This window comes from Aphelocoma coerulescens, chromosome 2 (assembly GCF_041296385.1).
Source record: "Aphelocoma coerulescens isolate FSJ_1873_10779 chromosome 2, UR_Acoe_1.0, whole genome shotgun sequence".
NCBI classification, from domain to species: domain Eukaryota; kingdom Metazoa; phylum Chordata; class Aves; order Passeriformes; family Corvidae; genus Aphelocoma; species Aphelocoma coerulescens.
The window spans coordinates 133,289,712-133,308,747 of record NC_091015.1 but is presented as its reverse complement, the minus strand read 5'-3'; the positions used below and the strand labels follow the sequence as shown (position 1 = coordinate 133,308,747).

The 19,036-nt window shown below is 35.9% G+C and overlaps 1 protein-coding gene across 1 annotated transcript in view; it reads right to left on the bottom strand.

Moving 5' to 3' along the window:
* PREX2 (phosphatidylinositol-3,4,5-trisphosphate dependent Rac exchange factor 2) overlaps window positions 1-19,036 on the bottom strand; it is a 175,277-nt gene that overhangs the window by 88,350 nt on the left and 67,891 nt on the right. Inside the window, exons 12-20 of the mRNA XM_069004907.1 lie at window positions 13,677-13,826; window positions 10,929-11,073; window positions 9,261-9,361; window positions 5,379-5,482; window positions 3,992-4,041; window positions 3,356-3,431; window positions 2,467-2,539; window positions 1,155-1,297; window positions 912-1,004 (exon numbers count right to left, since the gene is read on the bottom strand). Of these exons, the coding sequence (XP_068861008.1) occupies window positions 912-1,004; window positions 1,155-1,297; window positions 2,467-2,539; window positions 3,356-3,431; window positions 3,992-4,041; window positions 5,379-5,482; window positions 9,261-9,361; window positions 10,929-11,073; window positions 13,677-13,826 (935 nt within the window). The remainder of the gene's footprint in view (window positions 1-911; window positions 1,005-1,154; window positions 1,298-2,466; window positions 2,540-3,355; window positions 3,432-3,991; window positions 4,042-5,378; window positions 5,483-9,260; window positions 9,362-10,928; window positions 11,074-13,676; window positions 13,827-19,036) is intronic.

Genomic DNA, 19,036 nt, shown 5'->3' with positions numbered 1-19,036 from the left:
AAAGAGTTTTTAAACTTTGGTCTAACAACGAAGGCACCCTAACAGTTGAACTACAGGAGTACAAAGAGTGGCTTACAGTACGGGCAAAGCCTTAGTGCTTAGTGCCATAGGAGATCATGGCAGAACCTGACCACTGGAAATCACCCTATTTAGCTCTGTGGCTGTATTATATTATTCATTTGCTGTGTCTATTTATAATTTAAATTTGTATTCCACCATGAGATTTAGAAAGCCTTGAAATCTAAGGTTTTTCTCTCATGAAAGAGCCTTACCTTATCTTTACATATATAGAGACACCCATGCTGCTCAGTAGAATATGAATTAACACAAAGAAAATCTAAAGCAATACTACCAAACAGGAAGGTTGTAATTTTTTCCTTCAGATTCTCAAATTCCAGACTTTATCTAAAGCTTGATACATCCTTTACTATAAAATATGCCAACTGCAACTCACAGACTATCTCTATACCCACTTCATATTCTACCAATCATGTTTATTCCAATTATGATTAATGTCATTACTGGAATATTATAAAATACATAAAAATAAAATGGTGACTTTTATATCATCACTCAATAAGACAATTTAGCTGAGCAGAAAATAAGTATTAGATAATGGTCAAAGCAATGTTTTAAAAAAAAACAAAATAAAAAAAAATCCAAACAAAATAACAAAACAAAGCAAACAAATAAGAAAAAAAAAAACAACAAAAACCCCAAACCAAACCCAAAACACCAAAAACCAACCAAAAACCCAAAGGATAAAAGGGAAAAAGATTCATAGGCACAGCTTTCTTGGTAAGTGTTCACTGCCACCTTCTACTACTATAGAACTTTTCTAAATTACGTACAAAACATGCACCAGCGATCAAGTAAATAAAGCAGGGAAGATAATTTATAATATTCGATACCTCAGCATTTGATCCTTTCTCTACCACTTTAATAATTGGCACCTTATTTTTATCTTCTAAACCAAAACCATAGGTTCCTTCATTAGATTTAATCTGTAAAATAAAATTTTTAAAAAATTGTTCAGAAAGGCATTAAAAAAATGAAGTATCTCTTCATTAAATAACAATAAACTGTCCTAATATATTGTCACTATGACCAATTTTTTTACTCATCAAAGCACACATTGATGGTCTTTCACTCACCAGTAATGACTTGGCTATGACATTTTCCACCACTTTCAGATCATGTTTCATGAGTCTGTGCTTCATATTTGATCCTTCCATTTCTTCATCCGCATAAAAACGGAACAGCAGTGGTTCATCTTTAAATTCACTTTTCTCTAACACTGTATGACAGAAACCAACACATCTTAATGTTTATTTTCTTTTGAACCTTTGAATATCATGTCTTTCATGAACCATAAAATACTGAACTAGCATACACATACTGAATGCTAGCAAAATATTTGTGTGTATATGAATATAGGGAAATCTTTTTTAACATACACAACAATTTTTATTTGGATCTATTATAGAGGGATAGGTATCACTAAGCTCATTTTTCAACTACAACATCTGGATTCCACCAAGGTGGGGAAGACATATTAGCCTAAAATGGTTTTAGTGAAAGGTTTTAGGTAGGTAAAATGGTTTTAGGAAGGTTTCTTCCTAGAAGGTATTTTAAAACATGGTTTTTAAAAGTTCTGCTGGGCAGCTGCTGAAGATGCTCACCATCAAGTTCTGGCACTCTCCAGATAGTGAGGCATGCTGGGTTCAGACTTAGAAACAGGTTTGGTAGGAATGAGGAAGCAAGCAGAAGAGCCAATGGATGCAGTTTGTGTATTTAAAACCAAAGGAAAAAGAATGAACAATACTGGAGAGAATGTTCTCACCCCTTGTCTAAACAAGCTGATAAAAAAAAAATTCTTCCTCTTTTCATTTCAGTAAGTGACCTACTACTTCAGACATTTCACTGAAATTTTCCCTCTGATGGTATTAAATGGGACCTCGTTCACCTTATTTTTGGTGCTGCACGTATCTCTGGTCTCCTCTCCCTTTTTTGTTCTTTGCTATCCTTATTATTTTCTCATTTTTCTCCAATCCACTTTCTCCCATTGTCAGCACTTCACTTTTTTGAAGTCACACTCCTCCATACTTTATTCATTCCCCCTAAAATCTCACATTTCTTTCCTACGTAATTTTTTATTGCCTCATCAGTGCCAACATGCATTACTTTCTCAAGACATTTCTTGCAAAGTGACTAATTAAACTGCCCCCACTAAATCCTGTAGAGGATGAATTCCTCAGCACGTGCTATAAAATTTGATATAATTTTCAGAGTATACAACAGCTATTTTTTTCCTTGAAGATTGTAGCATCAGTCTCTTTAGTGATAAAATAGAAGAACTTCCCATCTGTTCTGTAATATCTTTATCAGCCCCTGCATTTCCTTCCAACTGTGCAGATAACATGAAACAGAAAGTAAGCACAGCTTGTACAGAATGTATTTACTTACCATGGTGCATAAACCCATTATCACAAAGAGCTACACCAAATATCATAGCTTCCTCCCTTGTCCGGCAGTCCCCCTGTTAAAAAACAATACATTTTTAAAATACATTTTAATATATATTAAAATGTATTTTAATTAATTCCATTTATAAAATGGAAACTGTGCACCATGGCGTAATCTCACAGGGATGGAAATTGCTGTAGATTACATTTACCACCACCACCTTTATGTATACATTTCTAGCATATATATATATATATATATATATATATATAAAAATCAGTATATACATGTTTATCATAGAATCAGAGAGTAGTTTGGGTTAGAAGGGACCTTTATATGCTGTAATGCTTTATAATTACAAATAATTAGGAAAATACTTTAGTATGACTACATTCTCCATAAAAATAGAACATAAGAGAATCTATAAGCATCGGAAAATAAAAGTTTTAAACTTTTATTTTATGAAACTAGTGCATGTTGACAGACTGAACAGGATACCATGTTGTTTTTTCTCGTTCATTTAAAATGAAGCAAAATTGGTGGCAGCAAATTGGTACTGACTTCTGCTCAACTAGTTAGCAATTTAGAGTTTCTCATTGTATTTCATTTCAAGCCATGGACAACAGTGTTCTATGCTGAATCAGAAAGCTAAGTGTCATTAAACCATTTCAATTCAATTTCAAATAAGGAAGATAAGCACAGTAGGGATGAACAGCACAGCTGATGACAGCTGATTTCTGTTACTTTACTAGTTTAAGAGGCTTATACTTACACTGTTCTAATAAGCCCTACAGAAAGTGTTTGCATAGTTTTCTTCTTGATACTATCAGTAGCTTTCAAATTAGAATTTAAATGCAAAACATACATAAATCCAAAGGTGTCTACTTGCCTGGGCAATCAACCAATCTATGAATTTGTTAGCCATAACCACAGATTTGTAGGTTCTCAAGTGATAGTCTTTATCCCTGTTCAAAACAACACAGAACAGTTTTTAAAGATCAAACAAAAGCTTAGAAGAAAGAGAATAATACTTGTAGCCTATGAACAAGTTACTGCAAGCATGAATTGAGCACTTAATAATGATTGAGAAGTTTTCTCGGGAGGAAAAAAAAGAGCAAATTAAGTCTTTCTTGTAGACAGAAAGGAGGAGCCTGATCACATCTTATTTGGATGTTATTGTCAGTGGAGTACAAAGGCAGGTGTGTTGTTACAGTTGGGACTCTTCAAACAAGGCATTGGTGTGTTGGTAAAGGAGTGTACTAATATATACAGTAAGCATACAAGCATATCCATCAGGACCTAGGAGGCTCTAGAAGTCCACTAAAAAAAGTTACATTGAACAGAGTTGGCAGCCATTTAGCGGTTCAGTTATGCTTTTTTGTCTGGATAGCCTTTCAATCTTATCTGATTACTCTCAAAAGACCAGTCTTGAAAGGATGGGTTAGGTTCCTACATTCAAACACAGCATCTCCAGATCACGTACTTCTTCCAAATGACTCCCTCAGGATTTCCCAGTTGGACTCACCTAATTACTGGGGTAAAGAGACTGTGAAGGCGACAGTACAGTCGTACACCCTGTGAAAGAGGAAGAGGTGGTGAGTTAACCACACATTCACATCACAGACAAGAGGCAGGGACGCAGTAAGGAAGACTGCATGTTCTCAATGGATTTCACTCACTTAGTAAAAAGGTCTGTGTATTTCTATGTATTTCTATGTATTTTCATGTGCCAAAACAATGTTTCCAGATAACAATATAGATGAATAAATTATGAGAAGGAAAATATTTCCAATGTAACCTAAGCTTACTGAGACATATGCAAAAAAGGATTAGCTTTAAGGTAGCATTAAAAAATTCTGAAAGTTTGAAATAGTTTGAAAGAAAAGCACACAAAAAATAAAGCAATGTTTCCATGCATTAAGGTTGTCCCAAATAGCGGTTGCTATTCTATACACAACTGAGTAATTAAAATAAAAACCACTGCATTTCATTATATGCATCAATATTTTGTTTACAAATTAGAATTATAACTAATCAATTTTAAAAATGCAAAAAAGATTTAGAGATTAGAAATGCTTTTTATTAAAAATAAATAAATTATACATCTGGATTAGTTTAAGAAACTACCATTAGAAAATTGTATTTAAAAAAAGAAAACACATTAGTATTACTTAGCAAACATCAAAACCCAATTATGTTTACAATATGCATGAAGAACAATGTTTAATGATTAAAAGTTGTGTCAAATTAGATTCCATCCTACTTTACTCTGCCTGGGAGTTCAGTATTGCAGATTCCTCTAGATGAACCTTACATTAACAAGTGGAGCAAAAAACTAAATTATACTGCAGTGTAATACCCAAATGCAGACATTTTCTACTGACTCAAAATCATGACAAATTTGAATATTAATGACTCTAAAGGCAACTTTGATCATCAATCTTTTCATTATTCTCAGTAGCATAGGTGGGTAGGACTACCTATTACGTTTAAACACCTATGTGACTATAGATGTACTGCCTTGTTAGAGCGCTAATGAAGGACACTCAGATTTCAGAGAAACTTAAAAACTGTTTCCTACATATATCTTCATATCTATGAAAAGGGACTGAAAAATACAATAGACTGAACCTCAGCTTCAGGATCACCCAGAAACACAGGAAATGCATCCTGCATATGAAACCATTTAATAGCAATTATAACCACATAATAGTAAACTTTCATTTTTGTATTTAAAATGTGTAACAACTAGCCAAAGCTTACAAATGGAAAGCTGAATTTGATTCACGTAAATATAGAGTGGCAACTCTGAGGGGATCTTGTTTATCCCAGCATTTCTTACATTACTTTTTAAGCAGAATCTCAGTTTCTGATGTGTTCTTCCTAATAATAGCAACTATTTTATTCTGTACCTTGGAGATCACATCCTGCATCTCATTTCTGGGGTAGTACGTTCCATCATCATATCGGAATCTGTACAGCATGTGCTCAGGTTTGAACTGGTGCTTATCTGTAACTAAATTTTTTTAAAAAGTATTGTTAGATGACTTTCTGAAGAAATCAATGAGAGAGAGGAAGCTCAGCATCATTTCTTCTAATAACAGCCCACTACACAGCCATAGGTAGATTTCAGACAGGGAGGGCAGGAAGCCCAGTTAGATCATCTGCCCTAAGCTCCTTTATGCCACTGGTAATTTCTTACAACATTTCAGTAGTACAGAAGAAAACAATTTCAAATCACAGGGCAAAAAATAAGGAAGACAAACAGACAGGGGACAGCATGAGAAATTAGGCACTCAAGTCTCTTTAGTCTTCAGTGCTTTTGCAAAGTTTATCAAGCAAGTAGCCAAGACTCATTTTACACCTATTCCTATTATTCTTCCACATTATTTTCTGTCCTCATTCTTGATGAGGCCAATCTCAGATGATTCAGTAAATTACAAACACTTCATAACATGTTTGACCAGTCTTGCAGTGGAAACAAAAGAGAGAGGAACGTCTTCCTCTATATATACCCATCCAAAGGTCATAAGTGCAAGACACTGGCAATCATTATGAAGACGTTGATAATCTATTTCCCCAAAGACCTGGGAAAAAGGATCTTTACAGGTGGACTTCCAGAGATTCACAGGATTCCAGCAACAAACCTCACGACTTCAAATGCTTTGTCAAAACAGTCATATTGTAGGATACAAGCCTTCTCCTGGAAACTGTACTGCTGCGAATCTTTCTGAAAAAAGGCTGATCCATTTGATGGCTGAGGACAGCATTAGGCATTATACCCATCCTAAGATAACTGCTTTATTAATTAGAGCTTTGCTTGCAGTTGTAAGCTTTCATTTCGAAAGTCAATTTACATGTCATCAACTGATAAAGAAGGGTACTGTAATGTCCTCATTTATCAGAGTAACACACCTGACAGAGTTAGGTAATTCTGTGCATGCCTTCCTACACCAAGTGATTAAGCCATCATACATAATTCCCTTCCAAAAATTTAGTTAGGCACCATAAACTTGTATAGTAAGGTGCCTTCTGTGTCATTTTTCATGCCCCTTCAAGCTCCTCAGTATTTCCACCCATCATCTGATACACAGACATAAAAACTGAACTTCATATATTAAGCAGTTTCACCAGTGTCATGTGCAAGAGCAAAATAGCCTCTCTACCTGCATGTGATATATCTACTAATAGTAAAACCCAGGACACTACTCCAATTGCCTTGAACTGATGGTTCATGCTAAGATGATTATCCAAAATAATTCCTAAGCTCTTTTACGTATCATTGCTTCTAAATAAATGAGATACAGATGACGAAATTTTCACATATAATGCCTAATGTAAGTATCTAAGTGAATTTTAATAGATTGTGGCCATTTTACTAAGAAAAAAAGATCTTCTAGCTCTGTAATTAAAAAACATTCCTACTGTTAAAGAAAAATAATCTATTCCAATAGATTAACGTATACAAAGAGTTTTTTTTATAACCAGCAAGTTCCGAAAATTAAAAAACCACCATCAAAACAATTTTGCGTAAAGTCAAATTATTCCTCACTCTTACAGGGATGCGCTGGGAGGGTACCAGGCTTAAAAAGCACCTTTCCTTTCTTGCACGCCCATGACAAACAGAGCAGGCTATGCCCTCTGAGAAACACAAGTACCACTCTGTCTCTGCAGCTCCAACTTACCACAGTGCACCAGAAACTAAGGGGGTAGTTCCACAGAGCTGGAACATGCCAGGTTTCAAACACTTAAGCTCACAAAAAGCTGCATTACCACACAAATAAGAAAGCCCAAGTAGTTTTATGTTTCATTTCCGAAACTATACCCACATTTATATGGCATACGCTAAGAAAAGGGAACTGATCAAGGTTTAAACTAGTCTTTTCTTTAAATTTTTTTGCCAAGGAAATTTAAATCAGATCATTACATCAGTCCAAGAAACTGCACAGCCACATAAATACCTATTCATTTTAAAACTATCTGATATTCAGTTTATTTTTGTAACTATAAAACTCCTTAATCCATTGAGACAAAGCTTCCATCTCCAATCAGCTGCAGCAAGTGAGTGGACAAAGTGTCTCGCTCCATTGACTGGTATCAGTCATTTCAGAAATCAGAGAATTCCACCACATAGATTTAAAAAAGCAGCATACAAACAGGTTTTTCCCCTTATATAGAAGTGGAGGGGGAAAAAAAAGGAAAAACTCTAACTTTTCTGCTTGCTAGAGTTCACACACCAGGAAGTAAAACAATGTCCATCACAACATGGTTCTGTCATTGCTAGAATGAACTCCAGCACAGTGACAATAATGGCCAGCCTAGTGAATATGCAAACTCTCAACAAAGGCCTCTACAATATTTGCAATGTAAATAACAGCCAAACTTTCTTCCTCCCTTGCTCCGTCTGTGAAAACAGATGGTTCATTCAACTTTATTTTAGGAATGCTATTTTCAGTGAACCACAGCTGGATTCACTATTCAAAGTAGCATGTCTGGCTCACATTTCTATGCTCTAATATAATTACCCTTTTATCTCATGAAATTACACAATATTCATTTAACTCTGCATTGAGAAAATCTATGCATGTATTTAGGATATAAATTACAAGATCAGGAGAAGAATCTTTGGCAACAGAATCATTTCATTGAAAACAATTCAGTGTGTGTAGTAAACATAATAGCATCTGACATTTGAATGATGGTGGAGGAAAATCATGTAGACTGACATTAAAGAAATAAAGACTACATGACTACTGATGAATAACCTTAACATTTTTCCTCCAACTCCACGGATTTTTAAAACACGCACAACTAAGTGGCACTATGATTCTCCCACTTTCTTTCCAGTCAAGGACACTAAAATCATTGCATATAAATTAAGTATTCAATTGCTGGCTGGAGTATAGACATATTAAAATGTATATTTTCAAAGATTCCATCTAAATTTACACCCTAGATCTATGATGGAATAGTAACTAACTTGACAGCTTTGTTTTGACTGACTGTATCTATCATACATGATTCTGTAAAATATGGCTTCAAAACCAGAAGTTTCTTCAGTTTGCTTACATGGTCCTGTTAGACTATACCTTGTAATAATGACAGAGATGAGCATGTGTTCTGGTAAGAGAAAAATGTTGCCAATGCAAATTACCTGCAGAAATCAAACTTCTGTATTGGCTAAAAAAATGAACCATTTCAGTGATACTTCTCTCCACAATGAGCTAAATGCAGAGATTTGGCTGCAAATTTCAGCAGAAAAATATCAATTTTAGTAACTATACATTGTAGTGAAAAGAAGGTCTTAAAATTCAAAAGATTAAACTGTTGGGTTACAGATTCATGAGCTCCACTTGTAACATCTAACAGATGAGTAGGCACATTTATCAAAGCAGCCAGCTGTGACTCACTCTTTTGTAAAGTTCTTAGTTGAACACCTATTCCTAAAATGCCTGGCCTTAAATCCCGGAAAATCCTTACAAGCACTGTGTTATTCTATGTTCCCCCAGAACTTCGTTTTGCTTACAAGAGAACAGCAATTTTTCTCTAGGTCCCCTTTTCCAATGTTGTGATCCCAACAGCATAGAGGAACTCTAATTAAATCAGTGGAGCCTTTCCCACTAAATCTGCTATGGACATGGACTGTGGCTCCACGAGGCCCCTGCAAGGATATAATGCAGATTCAACAAGCTGTCTTGTGTCAACAAGACCATCTTTTTGTCAAACAAAATTAAGTCCGTTCTAGTAACAACAATTATCTTCAAAATAAGTAAGTTTAAATTAACTAAATTTACCATGATGAATAATGCCATTCTCTAACAAAGCCTGGCCAAGATGAACACCTTCTTCAGATTTGTGTATCTCTCCAATTTCCAGCAGCCAGGACACAAATTCACTGAAAAACAGATGCAGAAAACAAACTTTACATCTCATACCACCAGATCTACTGCATTTCCCTCTCCATTACTAGTATTTTTTACTAGTCTCGTAAATGATTTTTTTAGCCAAATGATCCTCAAAATACGACACCACCTCTAAAAAAACCCTCACTCTTTACAGGTTTTCTATTATTTTGACATAACCACATACGGTTTCCCACGAGATGTCTTTTCTGCTCATAAGTTTTCCATGCATTAAGTAAACCTGGCACACAGTGAAGATCTTCCATGTTTTCTGGGATGTCCTTAACTAGCATAGCCACACTTGACCAGACAGACCAACCTAAGGCAATCCCAGGCATTCCTACTGCACTGCCCAGGGCAGATACGCCATGATGGCAGAACATGACCACAGTATGACAGAACAGTAGGCTTGTTACTTGCAAGGTGTGTCAAACATATTGACATCCTGAGTATATACACCTATTATATACTTCATGTGCAGGAAATGCCTGGCTTGTATCAAAATAAAGCTGATGCAGTTCAGAGACATCGGATCTAGAGCACATAAAATGTGCACGTTACAAATCAAAAGAAAAGTGTAATGAGGTAATGTAACCTTCAAATTCATGGGTTTTAACTGGTGACCCTGGGACCAGCAGAAGCATTCTTCAAATCGGTCCACTCCAAAAATAGCACAGAAAAGCAGCTATTTGATGGTAGGTTTAAATGGCTCCTCACCCATGAGCGTGTTCTTCACCTGCATCCAACAACTTCACTGAGGAAACATGATTCAACCATAGCTTAATCATTCATCTTAATCCTGGTTTCAATTCTCTTCAACTATGTCACTTCTGACAGCACAAAAAAATCTCCCAAGTTTCTTTTCCCCTTTTGACCCCCCATGGTATCTTCTCAACAACTTATTTGTGCAAAACAGTCTCTAAGTTATAAAAATGCTTTTCATACTCAGCTTACGGTCCTAAGTTTTCATACTTATCTTATGGCCAAATGAAATAAGTGATAACCCTTCTGTCTCCCAAATGATTTTTTTTTCATGTACACATTTTTAGGGTATCTATTTCTCTTTCAGTCTTCTCAAGCCGTAGGCGTAATATGGCATTATAAAGATCCCCCTGATAATTTAAGCATGTAAACCTTATTTAGTAACTCTGTTCCTGACCTTCAAGCAAGAGGAGGACAGCAGCTGTCTTAAGAGACAAAGATTACTTAGGTGGAATAAATGAAATTTTACACTCCAAACTAGTCATTACAAAGACAAAATCCATTAAACAAGTTAGGAATTATTTCTCGAGAGAAACTAATTCACTTGATGCATTTCCATATTTTCGCCATGCCCTTTGCAAGCCTTGTCTCTTCAGCAGAACTACTTTGCAAAACAAGTACACATTCATAAATTTCAGGCAGACCATTTTACATGGTCTCACATTTACTGGCTAAATTCTGTGAGGCAAATAGGTCTAACAGACACTACAAATGAAGCACGGTTTTAAAGAACCTCAAAGAAGATTTAAAATGGGGGTTTAGATGGTGAGAATTCATACTATCAAATGTATATAATACCTTCCAAGAAAGCATTTGGGGAAAGTGGTTAATTTCCTCTTCCTGTCTTTGATGAGATTCCCTTGTTTGCACATCATTTTGTACAATCTTTCTCCTTGCTCAGAGATCATCACCCAAGTGTCCTGTTCCATGCCCAATTTTAAACCTGCCAAAAATGCATTAACATTTTATGAAGTGATAGTGCCATTATATTTCAGTATCTTCCTTGAAATGAAGAAGCAATACCAGTATTTTACATACAAAAAAAAGTAAAGGAACTGTTTTTCATTATTTTCTAAACAATAAAGTTAAACCATGAACATCTGATCTTCATAAAGCATAACCAAAAGATATTTTTCTCACAGGGCAGTTAAATTGTTACTCTATTGGCATTACCATTTATTTTGTAGTAATAACAGACTTCAGTATATGAACATTTGCAAGGGAGTAGTCATGTCTTCACAAGTTTAAAATAAAGAGCCTTGGTTTTGCTCTTACCATGTGATAATAAAAGGATCGTCACTTAAAGGAATATTTTTCAAATGTCCAATTAATAGTAGTAACAAGTTATCTGCTATACATATGCTAGTTTCACCCTTTTTCCACAAAAGCATTCAGGCTTGGCAGGGGAGTTGGAACTAGAAGATCTTTATGGTCCCCTTTGACCCAAGTCATTCTATGATATTCCATCTGAGTAAGAGTCTGGTACTTCTTTAGTAATGAAAATACAGCCTGAAGAAAAGTGTATATCATGAGAAAAAGCTAACTGTGGTACTGGGCACAGAATAAGGAGTGTCTCTCATTATCCATGAACCAGATAGTGGTGATGTAACACAAACAAAATTTGAAGTACCTCAGGGAAAAGAAAATTTAATTAAGATACTACTTCTGGAGTTTATGGGATGTTGACGTTTTTATTTGTATTGACTTTTTGAATCAGGTCATCACAGCATCATCAGTCTTAAAGATGATCATCTTTTAAATAAATTTCTAACTTGCTGAATGCCTCAGGTGTTAACAGGAAAGCTGCCAAATTGACAAAAAACTTCTGCAAGAAGTTTCCAATACATCTTGATTTCCCCTAGCAAGCAAATACAATCTATGAAGTGGCCCTAGTTTATCATTTGATTACAAAAGCTGAAAACTCTGCTAAATTACTTAATTCAGGGCATTCTCTCCTTTTTGTTCAGCTTCTGCTATGTGGATTCCAAATAGAAGTACAGATTTAGTTTCTATCAGTCCACTGACTGAATCTTCCAACTCATTTGGTTTTTGATGATTCTGTGTTGCAGTCTGAACCTACGTGTGCCTCATCTCCTCTTCCTTTCATGGTTGTCTCCTTGGTGGCAAATCCACTGAGAACATCAGGAAGTGAAAGTTTCCATGAATCATAGGATGCTAAAAGCCTAAGACATGCCTTGGCTTTGGGATGGCTACCTCAGACCTCCAGCTTGCCAAAGTTTAGCTCAAACTCATTTCTACTACCAGCTGCTCAATTGATTAGTGTGAAATAGAGAGAATTCATCAACATAAAATACTCCTACTTACTCTTTGTATTTCTTATGTAAAGCATCAAGAGCCCAAGGGGGACATGAAACTTAACAGAGAAGTGAGATTTACTGAAAACGTTTTACTCAGTTCTACACAAGGTCCTATACAGAGCCAGACAAACCTGGGGTTTTTTGCATTTGACACCGTGTCTACCACATTGCTTTTTCATTTTTAGAATATTTTTCGGATTTTCAAATATGAGTGTTTAGACCTCTAAAGCATCTTTTTAGCTTTACTGCTATTAATTCCAGATGCCACTACTGATTAGCCAGTGCTGAGACACCCTAATTGAAACTCTGGTCCTACAACAGATATTCTAGAAGCATCCAGTAATCAACTTTAAAAGACCAATGAAAATACTGTTAGTGTCCATTTACAACAGAGGCACAAACCAACAGTTACTGCAACAGGCAACAGAAATTCTACACAAATCAGGAAAAGAATCACAGATCTAAATATAAGGTCGTATTTTCTTTCAGTAGCAAGGCTCCAAATAACAATACTAATTAGGATATTTGAGCTTGCAAATGAAATTAGCTCCAGAAAACGATGATGCGTCATCTTTCCCTGCTTCTACTTTGTGCTGGGTTCACCTTAAACACATGAAGTTATTCGTGGTCACATTGAGATTAGGATTATATTTCATTCAAGTATTCTTCTTCCTTAATTCAGTTACTCAGAAAGATAGTGGTTTTCCAATAGTGATTGGAAATTGTGATTACTTTCTTGGGTAGGAGAAAATACACCCAAGATGGAATTATGAGTGTGTTCTGTACCATTTCAGTTTGAATCATCTGCATTAAGATCCAATACAGAAAACCTGCTCATTTCAGTGATTCAAATGGCCAGTAACAAAGGGAATCAGTCCCTAAAATCCCACAAGACATTTAGGACAGACCCTCAGATACCACAAACCATGATAATACACAAGCCTCAATAAATTTATGGCAATTTATACTGGTTGAGGATAAGTTGTAAAATCACAGATTAAATCATCTCCCTATTTCCCAAACAGCATTCACTACCAGCATGTATGATTCAAGACATTATGCCCTTCCCAGTACAAGTTTGATTTATTTTTCCTACACTGATATTCATAAATGCTCAGCTGAACGTGACAGCACAAGTTTGCCTACCAGCTGGTTTTGCTTTGTATCTCAACATAAAAATACAGTATGGCTTTCTGGCAAAGCAACACAAAGAAGTTTATTAACCTACCTTTTCTTCTCTCTCGCTCTTTCAAAATAGCTTCCAGCCATTCTTGCTTCTCTTCAGGGGTTTTTGCCATGCATACAAACCATTTATTCTTTGCTGTGTTGTGGATCTTCCAGCCATTAATAACAGTGTGGCCACTGCTGTGGTAGTCAGCTGGGAATAGATAAAATTGCTTAAAGAGCACCAACTCTTAAAAAAAAACAATAGCAATATGTGTCACAATTACTAAAAACTTTTATCACTACACATAAAAGCCCAGACAATACAGAGGAATAAAAATTAATTTAGAGTTATCTGTGCCGCTTGTGAACTGTGTTAAAACTTAATAAACTGTAGTTTTAATTTTAGTAAATAATGCCCTTTTTAAAACATAACAGAGAACTGCCTAGCATATGGAAGAAGGTATCAATTCAACATTAAAATAGGCCAAGTCCTGTTAAAAGAAAAGAAAACAGTACTTGGAGTACTTTTGGGTTAAACTGTAATGAATAATTCCTTAAACAAGCAGCATTGTGCTTTTGCCCCTTAAATTGCACAGAGTTGCAGTGCTGTTTGACTGATTTACTATTAAGTGTAAAAAAGGACTAAATATACAGAGAGAAAAATACAATTTCAATTTCACAGGTAATCAAAGTACAGATATTTGGTGTATCTTTACTGGCTACCTGAATAAGCAAATATCTACCCTTACTAGTTTAAACAAACTGAAATATAATAAAGATGTTTCTGATCTAAAACCAAATGCATAATTTCTGAAATATGTTCCTAACAGCCTTGTGTTCAGTGTGCACATTACAAGAGAGGTAAGGGCTGCTGATGTTCTTAGATAACTCGAACTCCCAACACTTAACATGTAAAAAAATCTGTGCTATAGAAATCAAATTATTTACTACTTATTACTCTATTTCTATAGCATTGGATTTTACCATGCTAGTCCATAAATCTCATTCAGAAATTTCAAAACTAACACTCCTAACTATCCTTCACTAGGATTACATGCATTTCCTAGGGGAAAATTTGTGAGGCATAAATGTCTTATGATAAGAAACAATCTTTTTTTCATAAAATACATACTAAAAAACTACAGCTAGCAACTACAATACAAAACATTAAGAAAATCAAAGGTCAGTATTTTCTCACCACAAACTTTCATTAAGAGGCAAAAAAGTCCTAAGGCCAACCCTGAACTAGTGCAATAACTATACAGCTTTTTCTTCAGTAAATACTTTTTCAGCTCTATTTTTTATGATGAGATTTTCTGAAAACGAAACCACTGCTGAAATGCTTGCTAAGATTTATCATAAATCTCAGCAGACATGCTAGTATCCTTTCAATAATGTTGCATTTTAATTAGATGGAAAGCAGCCAAGCTTTGTGTACCGGACTGGGAGATGTCAGGAACTACTAGAAAATCATGAGACTGATGGCTAATTTCTAAACCAACAAAACTTTCTAGTACTCAAACCACGTAAAAAAGTGCAAGCAAGTCTATGACAGGGGAGAAAATGAAGTTATTTTTCCAACATCATGTTTATGCCACTTACCTATTTACCATACCTTTATTTGCATAGCCTATACATAATATCCTTTGTCTCTTTAAGAACATTGTTTCTTGAAAATTACCCATCATACTATTCATTTACTCCTAGAAAATCAGACTCAAAATTCAAGGACAAGAAATAAGCCTCGGACAGGAGCTCTCAACTGACAGACAACACATCCTTGGAGACCAGAGGCAGAAGCACTACTGAAGGAAGTAAAGTTAAGGTTCCTTTTTTTATTTATTAAGTTAGAGGTGAATACATATAAAACTACAGGGTCATAATTTTCCTGTGGTCTTTGTTACTGTATGTCTGTCATCACAAGACATGTTGTGTAGGGAAATGATTACTGGTGCACTGAACCACAGCAGTTAAAATTGCGGCCAAAAAAAAATCAAAAATGAGGGCTCAGACTCACAAATGGATTTAGATCCTCCCACTCTGGACAAAAATTTGGTGTTTAATTAGTAGCTTAATTCAGAAAAAAAATGGTGTGTCCAGACACCTGAATTTCTCAATGTAGAGATGACTTTTTAAATATGCAGCTTCCTTCGCATTTGAGGATTTGTAACTGCAGGGCCAGGAGCACCCTGGCTGTTTGACCACACTCACCTCATTCCACCACAAACTCACTGAATTCTGTGAAAAGCCCAATCACCAAGCTAGATACTATCACAGCTTAATGTATACAGAGGACACCGAGCTCAGGAGGAGGAAAATGTGTAGCTGTTGTCCAGTTTTACTATAGTAACACACTGCTGTGATGCCCACTTTGACTTCAGCCTCCATCTTTTCCGCTTTTTCTTTTGCTCTTCATGCTTCCCGTGAAGGGGAGCAATCCTCCAAGGCTCCCATGAGCAATTTGTTCTCCCCAATCCACCCATGTCCATAGTCAAGAGCATTTCAGCATTAAACTGTCATCCCATATAAACTCCTACCTTCTTTGGACTGGCTATTGTGCAAAATCTGGTCAAGAGCTGCTGGCCAGCCAGGAGGTTCGCATGACCTGACTGCCCAGCTGCCCTGCACATATGCACGCTCTTCACATCAATGCAATCACAGGCTAAATAAATAATTTGCAAACCTGACATAACGGTTACAGAAGGAAGAAGAGGACAACACCGCAGTTTACTCCATGCAAAGTCTGAACAAGCATGATCAACAAATCATTAAACCTACAACTTTCCTAGGAAAGGTGATGAAAGATGACACCATCTTTTAATGTGACTTGGTAATACATTAAAGCTTGTAATTTGAGCTGCAATATATTGTTCAAAATACAAGACTCGTATCTTTGAGTGATGCATAAGAAGCTATTTGTTGCAGCCATATACAACAGAATTTTCTTCTTCCCTTGAAAAAAATAAACAGAAGTCTCTGTATTGAAGTACTTTTAAGTTTCTCGGACTTAGAGATTCTTAGAAGCAGCAAGGAAATAACTGCTGCACAATATCAACTACCATCCTCTATGTATACTTTTTGATGCAGTTTCTAGTTACTTTTATCATGTTGTGGTTTTTATCTGTATCATGCCTCATTTCAAGACTAGAGGGGACAGAACTACTATACCAGAGGCAAACATAAATCTGATATTTCCTAAGTCTCGAGTCCTTTTCTTCATAAACTAAATACCATTTATTTAATGGCCTTTAGAAATGTATTTTTCTCTCAAAACTGGATTTTAAACCTGCTACAGAAAAAAGAATACCATTACCATAAAACCACCTTTCTCATACTTGCAAGTGGTTATGTAGCCACATTATTTTAAGATCACAAATAGTCTGCCCTGATAAGTAATACACATTCTGCTTTAATCAGTGCAATCAAGACAAAGCAGAGTGCTTCATGGTGCTGAAACAAAAAAAAAGAAAGCTTACACCAACTGTACTGCTCAGACAAGGCCTAATTTCATCAAAGAAAAATTGCTTTTCAGAAAAAGCTTTGTTAATTTCTGTAGGCATGTCATTAGCATGATAATAAACCACACTGGGAATCTGTTTTGCTATTTCTATGCTTCTACTCACAAACAATGAAGACTACATTCCTACATCTATCAATGTTGAGAGCAAACACTCTCAGTTGGTCCTGTTCCCTGGAGCTCCATGTTTCCTTACATAAAGTGAGCAGGGGATACCAAAATCTGCAGTAAGGAACTGTGGAAAGTATCATCTAGACTCAACACTCTTTTATGTTTATAAAGAGATCCATTTGGAGTGCATGACAAAGAGTCCTGCACAGATACGAAAATATAAGCACTCTGAACCCAGAACTTCCACTCTAAATTAGGAATTACAGAAATTGATGGGTAATAGATGATTAAAGAGAATAAAATAATACAATACCAAAAAAAGCACATGCAAACCTAATGTGGGTGACACTAGGACAACCATATTACTCCTCCTGGGAATGCGATGAGACAAAAAGAAAGCAGCAGAATACTCCTGGGTTACAGTTCAAACACAGATGACTACAGGGGATGAGAAACAAGACACCTGGGTGTAACAAATGAGAACAGTAAAGAAAGCAGAATAGAGTAAGGTTAAAGAAGAACATCATGATCTGAGTGAAAGAAAAAGTATCTGTGTGAGGAGAGAGAATACAGAAGTCTCACAAGGAAGGAAAACAGCGGGTAGAGTTAAATGAAAAAAAAGAAGAGGGTGACAAGAAAAGGGCAGAAAGGTGTCACAGGCCACAGAACTGACACAGGCATTTCCATATTCCAAAGAGAACCACAGAAAAGAGGAATGAAATAGCAGTAATTACAAGGAAAAATACATTTTAAGATATTGCATGAACTGAAATGGAAAAAGCAGAAAATGTGGTGATAGGAAAAAAAGCAGGAAAGAAGATCATAGAATGGTTTGGGTTGGAAGGGCCCTTAGAAATCACCTATGACGAGCAGGGACATCTTCAGCTAGATCAGGTTGCTCAGAGCTCTACCCAACCTGACCTCAAATGCTTCCAAGGATTGAGCATCCACCAACTGTAACAAGTTAGAAATCAAAGTAACCAAACTATTAAGGATGTTCCAGAACTGTGGAAAGGAGTATGAATTTTTGAAACTATGTGTATATAAAAGTGACAAGATTTGATAGGGCTCAGGAGAGCAAGGGGGAAGGAAGCTCCTCCAGGATGGGGTGCAAGGCTATAGGAAATGGGCACAGTAGCAGAACTTCCTCTGGCTAAAGGAAATTAGACAACTGGTGTCTGGACATAGAGGAAGACCATTTGTGCTTAGCCACATTATAATTGAAGATTCATTGAGGAAGAAAACAAACAGGCAGGAAGGAAAATGAACATTGTAAAAAAGACCAAGGACTGAATAGCTAGAAAAAGTAAATGAAGAAAGGTAGGAGAGATAGAGGATCAAAGAAACATTTTCTAAAGCCAACACTAAATGCATGGCAATATGTGGGGAAGAATCAGTTAAAGATAATAGCTACAGAATTCTTGGAATATTCATCAAGAAAAAAATGGTGGGCATAATCCTCTGGATGCAGTACTGTTAACACTTACAAGCAAAGAGATGCTGTCTTAGAAAATGACATGATGCAAACAGGGAAACTGCCTTTTATTTCTAAAGCATATTTAGGAAGATGAAAGAAAATAAATAAAAGTGAGTCAAACAGTACATGACAGGAAAGACTGAAATAATCAACTCTCTTTTTTGCGTAAACAAAACACTGGGATTTTATGCAAATAAACCTAAAAGTTGGGCAGGGATACAGGCTGGAAAAGGGGAATAGCAGGGTAAAGAATATTGAATGAAATATATTCAACTCAAACAGGCTTGAAGAAATTCACTACAGTGTACCCATAGAT